Source organism: Ursus maritimus, unplaced genomic scaffold (assembly GCF_017311325.1).
Source record: "Ursus maritimus isolate PB19 unplaced genomic scaffold, ASM1731132v1 scaffold_2, whole genome shotgun sequence".
NCBI classification, from domain to species: Eukaryota; Metazoa; Chordata; class Mammalia; order Carnivora; family Ursidae; genus Ursus; species Ursus maritimus.
The window spans coordinates 6,687,914-6,703,207 of record NW_024424452.1 but is presented as its reverse complement, the minus strand read 5'-3'; the positions used below and the strand labels follow the sequence as shown (position 1 = coordinate 6,703,207).

The 15,294-nt window shown below is 43.8% G+C and overlaps 1 protein-coding gene across 1 annotated transcript in view; it reads right to left on the bottom strand.

The window, feature by feature from the left end:
- Positions 1-10,492, bottom strand: part of LOC103669994 (cytochrome P450 3A12) — a 36,483-nt gene extending 25,991 nt beyond the window's left edge. The window contains exons 1-4 of the mRNA XM_008698381.2: positions 10,422-10,492; positions 6,298-6,391; positions 4,355-4,407; positions 2,006-2,105 (exon numbers count right to left, since the gene is read on the bottom strand). Of these exons, the coding sequence (XP_008696603.2) occupies positions 2,006-2,105; positions 4,355-4,407; positions 6,298-6,391; positions 10,422-10,492 (318 nt within the window). The remainder of the gene's footprint in view (positions 1-2,005; positions 2,106-4,354; positions 4,408-6,297; positions 6,392-10,421) is intronic.
- Between the last annotated feature and the right edge of the window lie 4,802 nt (positions 10,493-15,294).

Here is a 15,294-nt window from a genome sequence, read left to right as displayed (position 1 = left end):
AGGGAGCCCACGGAATGGGAGAAGATATTTGCAAATGACACTACAGATAAAGGACTGGTATCCAAGATCTACAAAGAACTTCTCAAACTCAATACACGAGAAACAAATAAACAAATCAAAAAATGGGCAGAAGATATGAACAGACACTTTTCCAATGAAGACATACAAATGGCTAACAGACACATGAAAAAATGTTCAAAATCATTAGCCATCAAGGAAATTCAAATCAAAACCACACTGAGATACCACCTTACGCCAGTTAGAATGGCAAAAATTGACAAGGCAAGAAACAACAAATGTTGGAGAGGATGTGGAGAAAGGGGATCCCTCCTACATTGTTGGTGGGAATGCAAGTTGGTACAGCCACTCTGGAAAACAGTGTGGAGGTCCCTTAAGAAGTTAAAAATTGAGCTACCCTATGATCCAGCCATTGCACTACTGGGTATCTACCCCAAAGATACAGACGTAGTGAAGAGAAGGGCCATATGCACCCCAATGTTCATAGCAGCATTGTCCACAATAGCTAAATTGTGGAAGGAGCCGAGATGCCCTTCAACAGATGACTGAATTTAGAAGATGTGGTCCATATATACAATGGAATATTACTCAGCTATCGAAAAGAACGATTTCTCAATATTTGCTGCAACATGGACGGCACTGGAGGAGATAATGCTAAGTGAAATAAGTCAAGCAGAGAAAGACAATTATCATATGGTTTCTCTCATCTATGGAAAATAACAACTAGGAAGATCGGTAGGAGAAGAAAGGGATAAAGAAAGGGGGGGTAATCAGAAGGGGGAATGAAGCATGAGAGACTATGGACTCTGAGAAACAAACTGAGAGCTTCACAGGGGAGGGGGTAGGGGAATGGGATAGGCTGGTGATGGGTAGTAAGGAGGGCATGTATTGCATGGTGCACTGGGTGTTATACACAACTAATGAATCATTGAACTTTACATGGAAAATCAGGGATGTACTGTATGGTGAGTAACATAATATAATAATAAAATATTACTATAAAAAAAGAAGGCGGCAAATATTATGTAAACATAGATAAGCTAATTCTAATTTGTGTGGAAAAGCAAAAGACCTAAAATACCTACATCAATTCCCAAAAAAAAATAAAATGGGAACAATCAGTGTTCATGATGCGGAGACTTACTATGTGACTATAATAATCAAGAGAGCCTGGCATTGGTAGAGGGAGAGATACAGAGATCAATGAAAAGAACAGAGAATGAGAAACAGACACTCACAAATAGGTCCAACTCAATTTTGATACTGGTACAAAACCAATTCAGTGGAGGAAGTATAGCCTTTTCACAAATGGTGCTGGAGCAATTAGACATCCATAGGCCAAAAACAAAGATCCTTGACCTACACTTCACACCTCACAATCAACGCTAAACATTGACACAAGATGGATCGCAGACTTAAGTGTGAAACATAACACTACATAAGATTTACATTTTAAATATAAAACAAAAAATTAAATACTTGGAGAAAATCCTAGGGAATTAGGGCCAAGTGAAGATTTTTCAAACTTGATGCCAAAGTCACAACCCATAAAAGGATAAAAGGATAAACTGGCCATATAAAAAAAAAAAAATGTGTGCTCTGCTGAAGACCCTGAGACAACGAAGAGACAAGCTACACACCCTGCCTATAAAAGGTTAGGAAGAGAGAGACTTTTGGTGATGGAACAGCCCTGTAACGTGACTGGGAGGGTGGATACACAAATCTACATGTAAGGTAAATGTTCAGAGAACAACACACACACACACACACACACACACACACATGAGTGCATATAAAACTGTTGAAATCTAATGTCAAACTGGGCTCGGACACTCTACTATAGGTAAGCAAGATATTACCTTAGAGGAAACAGCTTGAAGGTTACATGACATGGGACCTCCTGTGAAAACTTCCTGTGAATTTACTCTTATTTTGAAATAAAAGTTTTATAAATAACTATGTAAATTTAAAATGAATTCATGCCTACCCGTCGGTTTGTGAAGACAGAATAACATTCCTTCACTAGTACTGTTTTGATCATGTCTGGATCCGTGATAGCCAACACAGGCTGTCGCCCATCATATAACCTGTGTGGGGAAAACAGAGCTGATTACACTTAACACAACAGTTTCTGCAGCTGCAGCCACACCTGGAAGTCCAGACTTCTATCCTGATGGTACCTAATCCATTCTCTGAGATCATGGTTAGAAAAAACATGAGAACACTAATTAAGTTTAGATGTGTACGTGGGTATTTCCTGGAGTATTCTCCATAATTTTTTGTTTGTTGAAAAATGCTTCAAATATTTTAGAAGTATGTCAAATATTTCCAATAATTTATCTATATTAACAAGAAGGAAGTTAGGGAGGTAAATAACTGAATGCAAGTAAATTATCTAGGAATAAAAAAAATAATGGAGAGTCCACCCACCCAGTCACTAAAAATTATAATTTTGAAGGTATATCAAACACATGAAAGGCATAGGAGAAAATATTAGATGAAAAGTGTGCATACACTGATCACACATATGTAAGATATGTCTGCAAATGAAAAGACTTGGAATGCTCAAAAGTGATGGCAAAATTATGAATTATTTCTTTGCCTATTTACTAAAATATGCTTCCCAGTTACATTTGAAAAGAAATATTATTCTTAATAGTGAGAGAGGTCCTTGATAGCATTAAGTCTGAAAAATTTGAAACAAAAGAGAAAAAGAAATATAGAAAAATATATATAACTCATTTTAGATATATTTCCTTTTTATTACTTATATTTATTCTTATATGTGGATCCAAGGTGTGGGTTCCTTGGGCTTCATGTGACATCCCGGAGCAGCAGGGCAAGCCCACTTTTGCACATGTCTCACACAAAGCTGACTCTTTATATGTGATCCATCCCTATCTAGCCTGACTTGACTGTCATTGTGGCCTGTTAATGGGAGTCTGTAACCAGCATGAGGTTTACTTTAAGCTTAATTATACCGTAAATAAGTATTTTATTTTGTTTCCTCTATAAATCATTTGCATGTACTAGAACAAAAGGAAAGATTCACACAAGGCCTCTATTTTTTCTTTGATGTCATAGGGGAATTTCAAATGGTTTTGTGGTCACACCTAAAAATGGATGAGAACACTACACTAAATGCTACCCATCTCCAAACAGTATTCTTTTTTTTTATAGCAAATTTTTATTATATTATGTTAGTCACCATACAGTACATCCCTAGTTTTTGATGCAAAGTTCCATGATTCATTACTTGCATATAACACCCAGTGCACCATGCAGTACCTGCCGTCCTTACTACCCATCACCAGCCTATCCCATCCCCCACCCTCCTCCCTTCTGAAGCCCTCAGTTTGTTTCCCAGAGTCCATAGTCTCTCATGGTTCATTCCCCCTTCTGTTTACCCCCCCTTTCTTCTTCCCTTTCTTCTCCTACCGATCTTCCTGCTATTTCTTATGTTCCATACATGAGTGAAACCATATGCTAATTGTCTTTCTCTGCTTGACTTATTCAAACAGTATCCAAAGAGTATTCTAAAACTCAGTGTGTTTCAGTGGGAGTCATGTACACGTAGTGTTGAAGCAGTGATAGAAGTTACTGAGGTGGCACTCAGGTCTACTCTCCCAGCAGCCTGATCATATTTCTTGGATGATTTCCCTCGTCCCATCCTGTTTGTTCAAAAACACCTGGGTGGACAAGGGACAGTGCTTTTGGGTTACTGTATATATTCATGATCTCACATGGCCCTAATACAGCTTCCACTACAGTCAAACTGAGATTCCTGAGACCCCCCGCCCTCCAACCTCCAGATCCAGTGTTACCGGCAGATGGGGCTCAAGAATCTGTATTTTTAACAAGCTCTCCCACATGGTTCCTACCCACAGCCAAGCATGAGAACCATGTACTAAGGTCAGAACTGGGGCCCACGATGTAACACTGCCTCCACCCACAGCTGACTAGTACTGAATGTGGGAAGGGACAGTGGAGCTGAACCAGTGGTGATCCAGAGATCTGGGTTCCTTCTGTGCCATCACGTTGCATATGGCCCATGCCACTCAGAGCCCTACAGTTTCTGAGGACGTGACCAGAAAAGATAAAGAGGTGCAGGGAGAGAAAATCCTGGCTGTGAGCATCCCAGCACCACACTGTATCTCTCCAGGCCTGATTCACACTTGGACTTGCACACCTGGTGATGCAGGGGATCCCAGGAAGCAGAGGTTCCAGAAGCTTTACTACAGCAGGCTTCATCCCAAGGGGCTCTCGACTGAGACTGATCACACCACGGGAGCTTCATCGTAATAAGCCTATCCAATAGAAGTTTCAGAATACTCACCCCCACATTCTTCCATACTTTCTAAAACATTTCTCGTCAAAAACAGTAATACCCTGCAAGAAGAAACAAAACAGATTACTAATCTAAATGTGCTGAGCCCTATCTCCCACAGGGACAAAAATGACTCAGATGCATGAAGTGCAGCTTACTACCTCTCACTGGCAGTGACAGGGAAGCTCTTATTCGCAGGTGTCTTTTTGGAAAGGAGAGGAAACAAGAGGATATTGAAATGGAGAAATTCAAGTCCCTCTTGAATTTTCTGCACGTGTTATAGATACTGAACAACTTACCCCGTCTGTGAAGACTACATAACCTTGGTATTACTGGCGTGTTTGGCCTGTGCATGTGTTGTCTCTAAATCTCAGAACCCTGTGAATTATTACCTCAGGGCCACGTGGGAAACTGTAGCTGAGGGAGTCAGTGTGTCCTGAACCCTCTAAACCCCCAGTCAGCATCCTGGTCATTGATCTCAGGAGCCCTACTAGAATTCCAGTGGATTTAGGATATTAAGACACCAGTGACCTCTTTTAGTCTAGCAAATTTACATAACTCTAACACATGTTTCTTGAGTGAGAAAGTGAGAGATGAGTGAATGAAAGACAAGGTGGATTCTGCCTCCCAGTCACCCAGCCAACACAGAAGGAGGGGACCATGCCACCATTCCACAAAGGGCAGAACAAATTAAAATACCTGCTAAGAGTTTTCACTTTTGTCACTTAAGAAAGAAACAACAAAACGTCCCGTCCCTAAGTTTCAGCTGTGATTCTGATGTTCTAACCATGCAACACAGGGTCCCAGAGATGTGGATCTTGGGGTGCTGGTATTAAGGAAAAGTGGAAAGGAAATTAGTGCTTTTTCAGAGAGAAAAAGTCCAGGAAGTTCGTAGGTGGTAACTGGGCACCGAGGGTCTCAGCAGGGAGCAGTGGGATCTGAGAAACAAGCCTCAGGTCTGGGGGAAAGGAACTCCACAGCAGAGAGCAGCCTGCACGTGAGACTCTGCCTGCGGCCTTCTGCTGTGAGCTCCTAACCTTCTGTCCAGGGGCTGGGCCTCGGACAAGCCATCAGAGCTGGATGAGCCACAACAGCTCCATCTCCATCAGTCTGTGTGTCCGCTAGTACGTTCCATTCAGTACATTAATTTCTTCATAATTTTGTCAAAGCATCTCTTTTCTAGTGATTTGGTATGAGTGGTTCTAGCTTTATGCGTAAAACAACACACACATACACAGAACTCAATCGAAGATTAAAATCTGAAGTCGACAGACAAGCACCACCTCCCGTCAGCAAAGTTCCCTCCCTGCTCAACTCACCCAGAAGGTGCCTGCAATGAGGGTAGAGAAGGAAAGCAGAGAGCTCTGGGGCAACCTCTCAAATCCCAAGACACGGCGCCATTAGCAACGGGTGAGGTACAGCTTGGAAATAACTGCAGGGGGGTGGCAATGCTTGACAGAATTCCAGTACGTGCACATTCCCAAGGTGAAGTTGGGCTGCCCAATAAACTGAAGTTCCAGAGCTATCCAGCAAAACAAAAGGCTACCCAGAGCTCGTACTGTGACAGAAAAGTCTGACTCTAGCATACACAGCTTAATGGACCACTGGTGTGGACCCCCTTGATGCTCTTCTCCTAAAACTGAATATGATGATGCCTTCCTGGGAATCCACACCTGCCAGAAACAAAAGCCTCTTCTCGATGCTAGAACATCAAGCCCTGGATTGAAGCAGCCAGAGAGCTGGGCTGCCCACTGAGGCAAACCCTGAGGCTCCTAACAGCTGACGATAGAGCCCTGGGGTCGACCTGGCTATGTGCTGGGTGGGGCCTGTGACATGATTTCTGGAAAGTCTGAAACCTAAGCACTTCTCCCAAGGAGAAGCCTTTTTACGATGAAACTAAGCTGGGATTGACAGCCATAAGAAGCGAAAGAGGGAGCTCAAACAATACTCACGTTTCGGTAGGCCAGAATGGTTCCCACAAAAGGCAGAGGTGTTGGCCCAGGAATTCCCAGCTTCTTAAAAAGTCCATGTGTGTAGGTCCCGTATCTATAAAGTGAAAGAGAAAACCAGGTCACAGGGATGGTGGGATAGGTGCTGGGGCTGCCTGGTCACGGACGCAGAACTGGGACAGGCAACGGAGGGAGGTAACATGTCGGCCAGAAATAATAACAGCAATTCCAACAGCAATAATTACATTCACTCATCATCTCCTTTCCCACCTCCACTGTGAGCCCCACAAAACGTCATGATGCTTCGCTAAGAGCAGCTGAAATCTTCATGGTCCCAAACCTAAAGTGAAGACTTGATAAGTGTTTCCACACTTGAGTGCTCCTAAAAGGGTCATGCTTATTTCTTCCAGGAAATTCACTCATGCCTATTTAGTAAATGACTCATCCATGATTTTGGAGATTCTCATTCTAGGTGGAAAGAGGAAAGATTGTTTCTCTCCTCTGATGAAGAGATTTGGCTTAATTGCATCCACTCAAGAGCTGAAGGTTACTGACAGCTTAGAACGAAAATGTTCAGATGGTCTGCTCAGAGACGTGTTTTTCCTTCCTTGTAGGCCCTGTTCCTTGTGGGCTGTGGTCCTTCTTATATCTATCTTCATAGGGAGGGTTTGAGCAACGACAGGGTTCTTATTTCTGTACAATGAAAACTGTGTCCAAGGCTCCACTGGCCTCATTGAAAAGTGAGATGCTTTCAGCTCCACCCAAGTCTCTGTTGTCAGGCACACTGGTTCTCTTGAGCTGCAGAGAAGGGGGACTGACCCACATGTGCCCTAAGTGATACCATATAAAAGAATCAGTAAGGAAACAATCCATTTCCAGACCATTCTTCCCCTCATGGCATCTGGTCCTTCAACCTGTGACACTCACCTGCTCAGCACAGCGTCAGATACACTCATTTTGTTCAAGATGGTCACTCACCAAGCAGTTCGTTTACTGCCTCTGCGCATCAACTGTCTCAGACCCTTTATGGGTGGTGCTCCCTATGGCGGGCCTGCTTGCAATCATCTCATGGGTCTCGTGTGCAAACCCACAACTGCATCCTTGCAAGCCTTCCACTTAGGTGTTGCTGAGAGATGGCAGAGTGGAGGAAGAAAACAGGCTGAGGGAAGGAGCCGCCAGAAACCATTTTAACCATGAACTTGCTAGGCCTACAAGGCTAATGCCAAAGAGGCAAATTAGGAAAGTATGGTAGGAAAGGATGCTAGGTAGAAATGGTCACATGCCCCACAAGGCTTTCAGCTAACAGATAGGGGGCCTTCCAAAGTCCAGATACCTCCAGTTGACAGCAGAATACATGTTATGCAACATAAAATGAGTAATGATAAAATGTTCCATAGAACGGAATGAAGACCTTGTCTCCTCATCTCTGGAGTCTAACCTTTAACACAGTACAGTTTCCAAATATTCTGTAAATCCGGCAAATCTTATATTATTATATAGTCAAATAAACTCACAAAACTGCATGAACAGACATGTATTGAGGGACCAGCAGAGGGCCGTAGCAAGACCCAGCTGAGTGTCTGGATGCTACCTCCAGAACAGTTGCACACATGAGTCCCAACTGCCAGAAGCTGGGGGTGGCCTTGGTTAGTCCCACCTCTGTTCCTTTCTTGCCATCACCACAACAACTCACTTCCTGTTTCTAAATATTTGACGAGCTCCATGAACTCCCAAGTGAGGCCAAGCAAGTGAGTGAATGTGTCAGCAACACTGGTCCCAAGGAAATATCTGGTTTAGTGTCTAAACTCACATGGCTCCATAAGAAGGCAGAGGGTGGGCTGGGTGAATTTTTCTGATTCTTTCCAGCTTCCCTCTTCTTTTTTTTTTTTTTTAAAGATTTTATTTATTTATTGGACAGAGATAGAGACAGCCAGCGAGAGAGGGAACACAAGCAGGGGGAGTGGGAGAGAAGCAGGCTCATTTCGGAGGAGCCTGATGTGGGGCTCGATCCCATAACGCCGGGATCACGCCCTGAGCCGAAGGCAGACGCCTAACCACTGTGCCACCCAGGCGCCCCTCCAGCTTCCCTCTTCTTGACAGAGTCATGTTGCTGCTGGTACAAATGAAGGAGCTAAAAATAAAGTCTCTCACTTTTATTGCCATTACATTGCATTGCATGCAGAGGGCACTATCCACAGCTACTGACTCTTGGCTACACCAGTGTCTTCTCAGTCTACACGGTTGTCTGCCTGGTGGTGACAATATCCAGTGACAGCCCCACTACAAGACAGACTACACAGTGTGGCTTACATGGTGGTCCTGTCCCCTGGCTTCTAGCAGATGAGATGCTAACCCTGCAGTCCCGTGATGACCTCCTGTAGGACCAGGATCAAGGAGTATCTCTTGGAGGTCTGCTCTGAGGGAGGAATATTCTCCCACTCCAACCCCAGTCCTATCTGAATGCTTCTCACATCAGCACTGGCTCACAGTCTCACTACGCATCTGTGCTGAAAGATTAAAATAATCTTCTGGCCCATGTATTTAAAAAATACACAATCTATGCCATAGAAGTATGTATGGGTACTTCAAATTCATATTGCCAACATTACTCTAGAAGGCTGAGGTTATCTTTATAGTCACAAAAGCTGAACAAACAGCCCTGTTGTATTGCTCAGAAAGAACATGCTGGAAATAGTCTTATCTCAGTAGAAAACCTGTTATTAAATAGAATGAAATTAAACCACATCAATTACTCTTAAATGTCATCATACAGAAAATGTGTTGCCACAATACCCAGCATTCCTAACATTTCTCTCAGAAAATGAAAATGACGTCTCCATGTTCTATGTTCATGTCCCCATTATTTCCTACACTTAAAGAAAGTGAAATTTAGACAGAGGTCAAATGTGACATGGAGGAGCCATCCCTACCCATGCTGTGAAACCAAATCCTTTCACAACCTGCTCCATGATGCCAGGAATCCCACCACTGAAAGGAATTCCTCTGCTAGATGTTTTATTTCCTCCTCCTGTACTGTAAGGTAAAGGCAAAAAAATATTTAAAATCCAAAATGGGAGGCACCTGGGTGGCTCAGTTGGTTAAGCATCTGCCTTCAGCTCAGGTGATGATCCCAGGATCCAGGGATCAAGCCCCACATCAGGCTCCCAGCTCCGTGGGGGAGTCTGCTTCTTCCTCCCCCTGCTCCTCCCCCTGCTTGTGCTCTCTCTCTCTCTGACAAATAAATAAATTTTCTAAAAAATTAAAAATAAAATAAAATTAAGTCCAAATTGGCTTTCAGGATCTGTCTTTGTGGCTGCTGGCAGATTTCATATGCGGGGAGGCGGGGGGGTGGAGGGCATCTCGATACGGATGTTAACCCTCCCAGACACTGGAAGCAAAAGGTGAAATGAATAAAATTTTAAGAAATCTGCCAAGTCTCCTCAGCTCTAAAGATGCTCACTTAGGAGTAAGGAGTTCTGCATATTACACGGTCAGGGATGGCTAGGAGAGGGATAGAGAAAAGATGGAACAGCCCAGTCATAGGAGGAAGATGAGGCATCTCCAGCCCCCCGGAAGTCTGGGTGCACCGGGTGTCTTGTGTACATGTTGCCTGGTGGTGGATGGAGGGGAGCAGGACCACCTGAGAGACACAGTCCCAGTCCTTCTACACGTCTCCTGCAGCGGACACAGACCAGAAGGTGAAGATAATGAGACAAAGACCCAAGCCATTCCGTCTGTCTCCAGAATGCCCACAGCTTGAGAAGGGGGTGAGGACCCCAGAGCACTGGGGCCTGTTGATTTCTCTGCCTCTGCTGAATTCTGCTTGATTAGTCTAGGTCCCAGCTGGTAGTCAAGCAGAAGATGATCCCTAGGAGCAAAAATGCCACTCTACCTCCCAGCTACAGAAATGGGAGTTGAGGTGTAGCGGCTTCAGCAGATCAGCAGATCTGGTGAGGTCAGTAATAACCCTTTATGTGTTCCTAGCATGTTTGAAGCACCCAACACTTAAGCAACGTCCCCTCTGTTAACTCTTTTGATCCTCAAAGCAGACAAGGAAAAGGGGGTGGATGCTGATTAGCAACCGAAGTCCAGGGTTCCAGAGGCAATGAGCCTGGACAGTTACTCACAGATAGAGGAGCACCAGGCTGGTAGCCAGGAGAAGCCAGGTTTCCATGGAAAAGCTTGGAATCAGGTCCATGGCCCCTTTCTCTCTGCGAATCTCCTCTACTTTCGTTCAGCAGTGCGTGCTAGTCCTTGCTGGCCTGTGTGTGCGGAGCTTCCCTTCTCACCAGCGGTGATTCAGTGAGGCTGGAATGTATATACTGAAAAGGGGGTGGGGCTGGAATGACAGCCAGTAGCAGGGCCGCCCATCTGCAGCGGCCCCTCAGCCATGAGTGTTGGCAAAGCATCGTGGACACTCCCAGTTTGACCTCCTTTGAGTTCATACTCTGTGAGAAATCAATAAACTCAGTGTTATCAGTAATCTCAAAGGTTAGAGAAACTCATGGTAAGCCACTCTCCTTAAATCTCTAACCTGTCCTTGTCACCATGGCTGCCTGTACCCCTAAATACTTGAAATCCTTCAAACAAGCTAGGTCTACCCATCTTTACTGATGTAGTTTCCTCTGCCTAGAAATGTCCCTGTGCCCCCTGCAAGGATCCTACTCATCCTCCAAACCCAGCTCCGACAGAATCCCCTCTGTTAGAGTCTTTCCTCCTCAACCTCCTTGAACAGATATAACCACTTTGTCCTCTGGGAAGTTTCTGTCCCCCCAGCCCCAGTTCTATTATTACCCTTTCTACCCTCCAGTCCCATCATTGGTCTACACAACTATTTGCCTTACAGATAAAGAGTTTCTCAAGGGTGCCATCTGAGTGCTTGTCAACATTATGTCCCTAGGCCCCAGCCAAGCACTATATGCTCAGAGGAGCATCCGGAAACATTGGTGGAGTTAAGTTCATAGAGGTGAAATTGCTCAGCTCCCTGTATGTCCTTTCTGGGTGGATCGTTGGTGACCAGGCCACATACCTGCTGGGAGATATCTAAGAACATAGTATCTGGAAATTACACTGCTCATTATCATCACTCTGACCCATGTTCTGTGTCTGCATGGCCTGAGAAACCATGGATTACGTGGCATATCTCTGGAGTCTCTGGGACAATGGAGCCCTGTAGAGATAATTAAGAAAGAAGTGTCTGCAATCTTGAATAGCAACAGTGGACAGACATAGGAAGCTGGAAAATGATCCCCAGGTAAAGTAGGAGACAGAGTCCCAGGAATTCTGAAATATTTCTGCCCCGTTTTGGTTCCTTCACTGGGCACCATTCCATGAGGTCATGCTATTATTCCTGTTTACAGATGTAGAAACTGAGACTCAGTGACTGCATTGGGTTTCCAACAGGCATTGATCACAAGAGCATATTGTAAATAAGCAAACATGAAGAGAGACTGAAAAGTCTGTGCTCTGCAACATCAGTATTCAATGCTTACCCTTCCCTGACAAGGGTCTCTATGGGAAATAGTGAGAGCCAGGCTACAATAGCAAACTGGTTAAAATTCTGCCCCCACCTCCATGGTGACCCACACAGCAGCCTCCTTGTGGGTCTTCCAGAACAAAGGACTCCACCTCATCTCAGCAGAGATGACAGATGCTGGTCAAGATGATAGTAAGGGTATTGTTAAGTGGGATCTCCCTCCCTATGATCCCCAGCAGAGAGGTACACGGAATACACACAAACAAGGAAGATTCCTGTCATCTGATAATCTGGACATTTTAATTCTCTTACCTAAACACAAAGTCTTTCTTATTTTACTTGGAAACCAGCCTCTGTGGAAACTATGTAGTTTCATCCTTCTCCAAATCCCATGATTGGCTATGATAACTCGTAACTCAGCCTAATATGAGCATCCACCTACCCTATTCACCTCAGGTCCTGCCCCAGCTGCTTGGAATCTCTCCCAACAATGATAGGCTAGTCATTGCTGGGGACTGAAATGCAGCACTGAACCAATACAGATGGCTTTGTCTGCAAGGGGAAATAATAGAGGCATGAGCTTTGTGCCCCATCCTTCCCCAGAAGGGAACGCCAGACCTGACGAGACTCGCATCCTCAGAGTTGTACAGAATATGTGTGAAGGAAGAGACTGTGCATTGGAAGAACACCCCACACACCCTGTGGCTCTCATCTACTCCTTCCTGTACTATGTTTATCATGTACTTTCTCTAAATGCGTGGGGTAAAATATATAACTAAGACCCAGACATCATTCAGTTGTAGCTAGAGAAAACTAGCAATTACAGTACAGCCAAGGAAAAGTAACTATGCATTCTCTTCAACAGGGAATGGCTTATCTACTTTCTGTTTCCTTAGATATTGGTCAAGTTGAATCTCAAATAACATTCAAGGAAGCTTGAGTTCACAACCTATTCAGGTGTAATCTGAAACTGGTTCCTATATGCAGAAGGCAGGAAGAGATCCAAGTAATAGAATACCACCCCAGATCAGCAGTTTTAATAAGCAAAAGGAATTTATTCACAAGTCTTGCCTTGGGCAGCTGCAAGACAGATCTCCGCACCTGAATTCCACATCTTAAAAGTTTATAGAGAGGCCTTAACTTGGTTCAGTCACGTGTACTATCCAGATAGTCCCAACACCACATCACTATGTCAAAGCTGTGTCTTTGGGGCAATTTCTGGGATGGGGAAGGCAGCAAAACACACATTCCAAGGAGAGAGGAGAGGGTAGTAGCCTCCAATTGCCTGGACCAATTCATGGGCCAACAAGCAGTTGTCCCTAATTGTTGACCTCCTAGTGTGTTTTGCCTGACCCTCGGCTAGCAAATCTAATTCAGCTGTGATTATACACCCTCACCAAGTTGGATTTGACTCTGGAACTTAAGGAAGGTTAACAAGAAAAACAGAAATATCAGTTATCACATTAACCAATTAAGTAAGAAAAGTCCTATCATCAAAATACTTCTAGAAAAAAGCATTTGATAATATTCAATTCCCATTTATGACATAAAAAAGTCTTTAAGTACTAATAGGGAATTTTCTTAACATGATAGAAGTATCTACCAAAAAACCTACAGGAAATATCATTCTTCATAGTATAAAAGTACTTTCCTCTTATACCACTTTAATGTTTTACTTTGTGTACATACAGCCTTTTCAAAAATAGTAACTTTTTTTAAATAATAAAATCTCATCAATTAACTTTTTGCTGTACATGGGAAGAACATCATTACTTCTTTTTGTCAGGAACCCAGCTTGGGGATCCTAGGGTGAAAACTTCAAAAATCACTGAAAAAATTATGTATTTTTCTATCTTCCTGAACTGTTCAGCAAGGGGAGGAGGGGAAAGTAGGCCAGAGGGTTCATTTGGCCAAGATTATCTAGGTTCACGGGCTGGAGTTCTTGACCTTTAGTTAGAACACGGGCTTCTTTGATACTCAGATGAAAGTAATGCAATCTCTCCCTAGAAAATACACAAACACTCATCAAACATTTTTGCACACAGTTCCAAGGGATTCCCAAAAGACATGGCACAATGGTAGCTACCAAGCCCACTGATTTTTTTCCAGAGACCCTGCCTTGCCAACTGTGGCCTACTGCCAAGCTCCAGCAGGAGATTCTGATTGGTGACATGGTTATTTCCAGGACCACAGGGACCTCTCTATCCGTCTGAATCAGTCTTCACTGTGCCTCGTGCTAGAACGCACCCTGGAGGCAAAAAGTGAACATGACTATTACCAAGGGAAGGGCGCCTGGGAGGCTGAGTCGGTGAAGCATCTGGCTCTGGATCTCAGCTCAGGTCTTGATCTCAGGGACATGAGTTCAGGCCCCATGTTGGGTTCCAAGCTAGATATGGAGCCTACTTCAAAACAAAAACAAAAACACTATTACAAAGGCGCTTACACAGAGGACCTAGGTGGGGTACTCCGCTGCATGCAGACACCTCCAAAGGTATCAGGAGCTTGGGGGAAGGCAGAGAAATGTGGGATGTGGAGCCACCCTGCAGGGGGTGGGGAGGGTGTTTCCTATACGAAAGTGACACAGGTTGTACCATGGACAGAGGAGTGTTTGGCCAGAAGAAGAGAAGGAGAGAGGGCGTTTTGAGCTGTAAGAATGCCCAGTTTACCATCATTATCATTGCTGAGTATGTTTATCATTTCTTGGTTGCAAAGTCAAACCGATTTTTATTGCTGCTAATAAGGAAGTAATCAGATCACAGCCCCAGGTAAGGATCCTCCACTTCTAGGCCAAAGCTAAGGCCTACACTGGTCAGCAGGAGGCTGGAGACTGGGCAGAGCCTCTGGAAAAAGTGACCATAGTGACCTGTCTTAACAATAGGGTAATTTCTGGATTTTAAAACATTTATTGAGGTAAAATTCATATAATGTAAAATTAACCATTTTTAAATTTTTTTATTTTATTTACATTCAATTAATTAACATACAGTGTATTATTAGTTTCAGAGGTAGAGGTCGGTGATTCATCAGTCTTATATAACACCCAGTGCTCATTACATCACATGCCCTCTTTAATGCCCATCACCCAGTTACCCCATCCCCCCTCCCACCTCCCCTTCAGCAACCTTCAGCTTCTTTCCTATGATTAAGAGTTGCTTATGCTTTGTCTTCCTCTCTGATTTCATCTTGTTTTATTTTTCCCTGCCTTCCCCTATGATCCTGTTTCTTTCTTGATTCCATATATGAGTGAAATCATATGATAATTGACTTTCTCTGATTGACTTATTTCGCTTAGCATAATATCCTCTAGCTTCATCCACATCATTGCAAATGGCAAGATTACATTTTTGGTGGCTGCATAATATTCCATTGCACATACATACCACATCTTCTTTATCCATTCATTTGTCGATGGACATCTAGGCTCTTTCCATAGTTTGGCTATTGTGGACATTGCTGCTATAAACATTGGGGTACAGTTGCCCCTTTGGATCACTACATTTGTATCTTTTGGGTAAATACCTGGT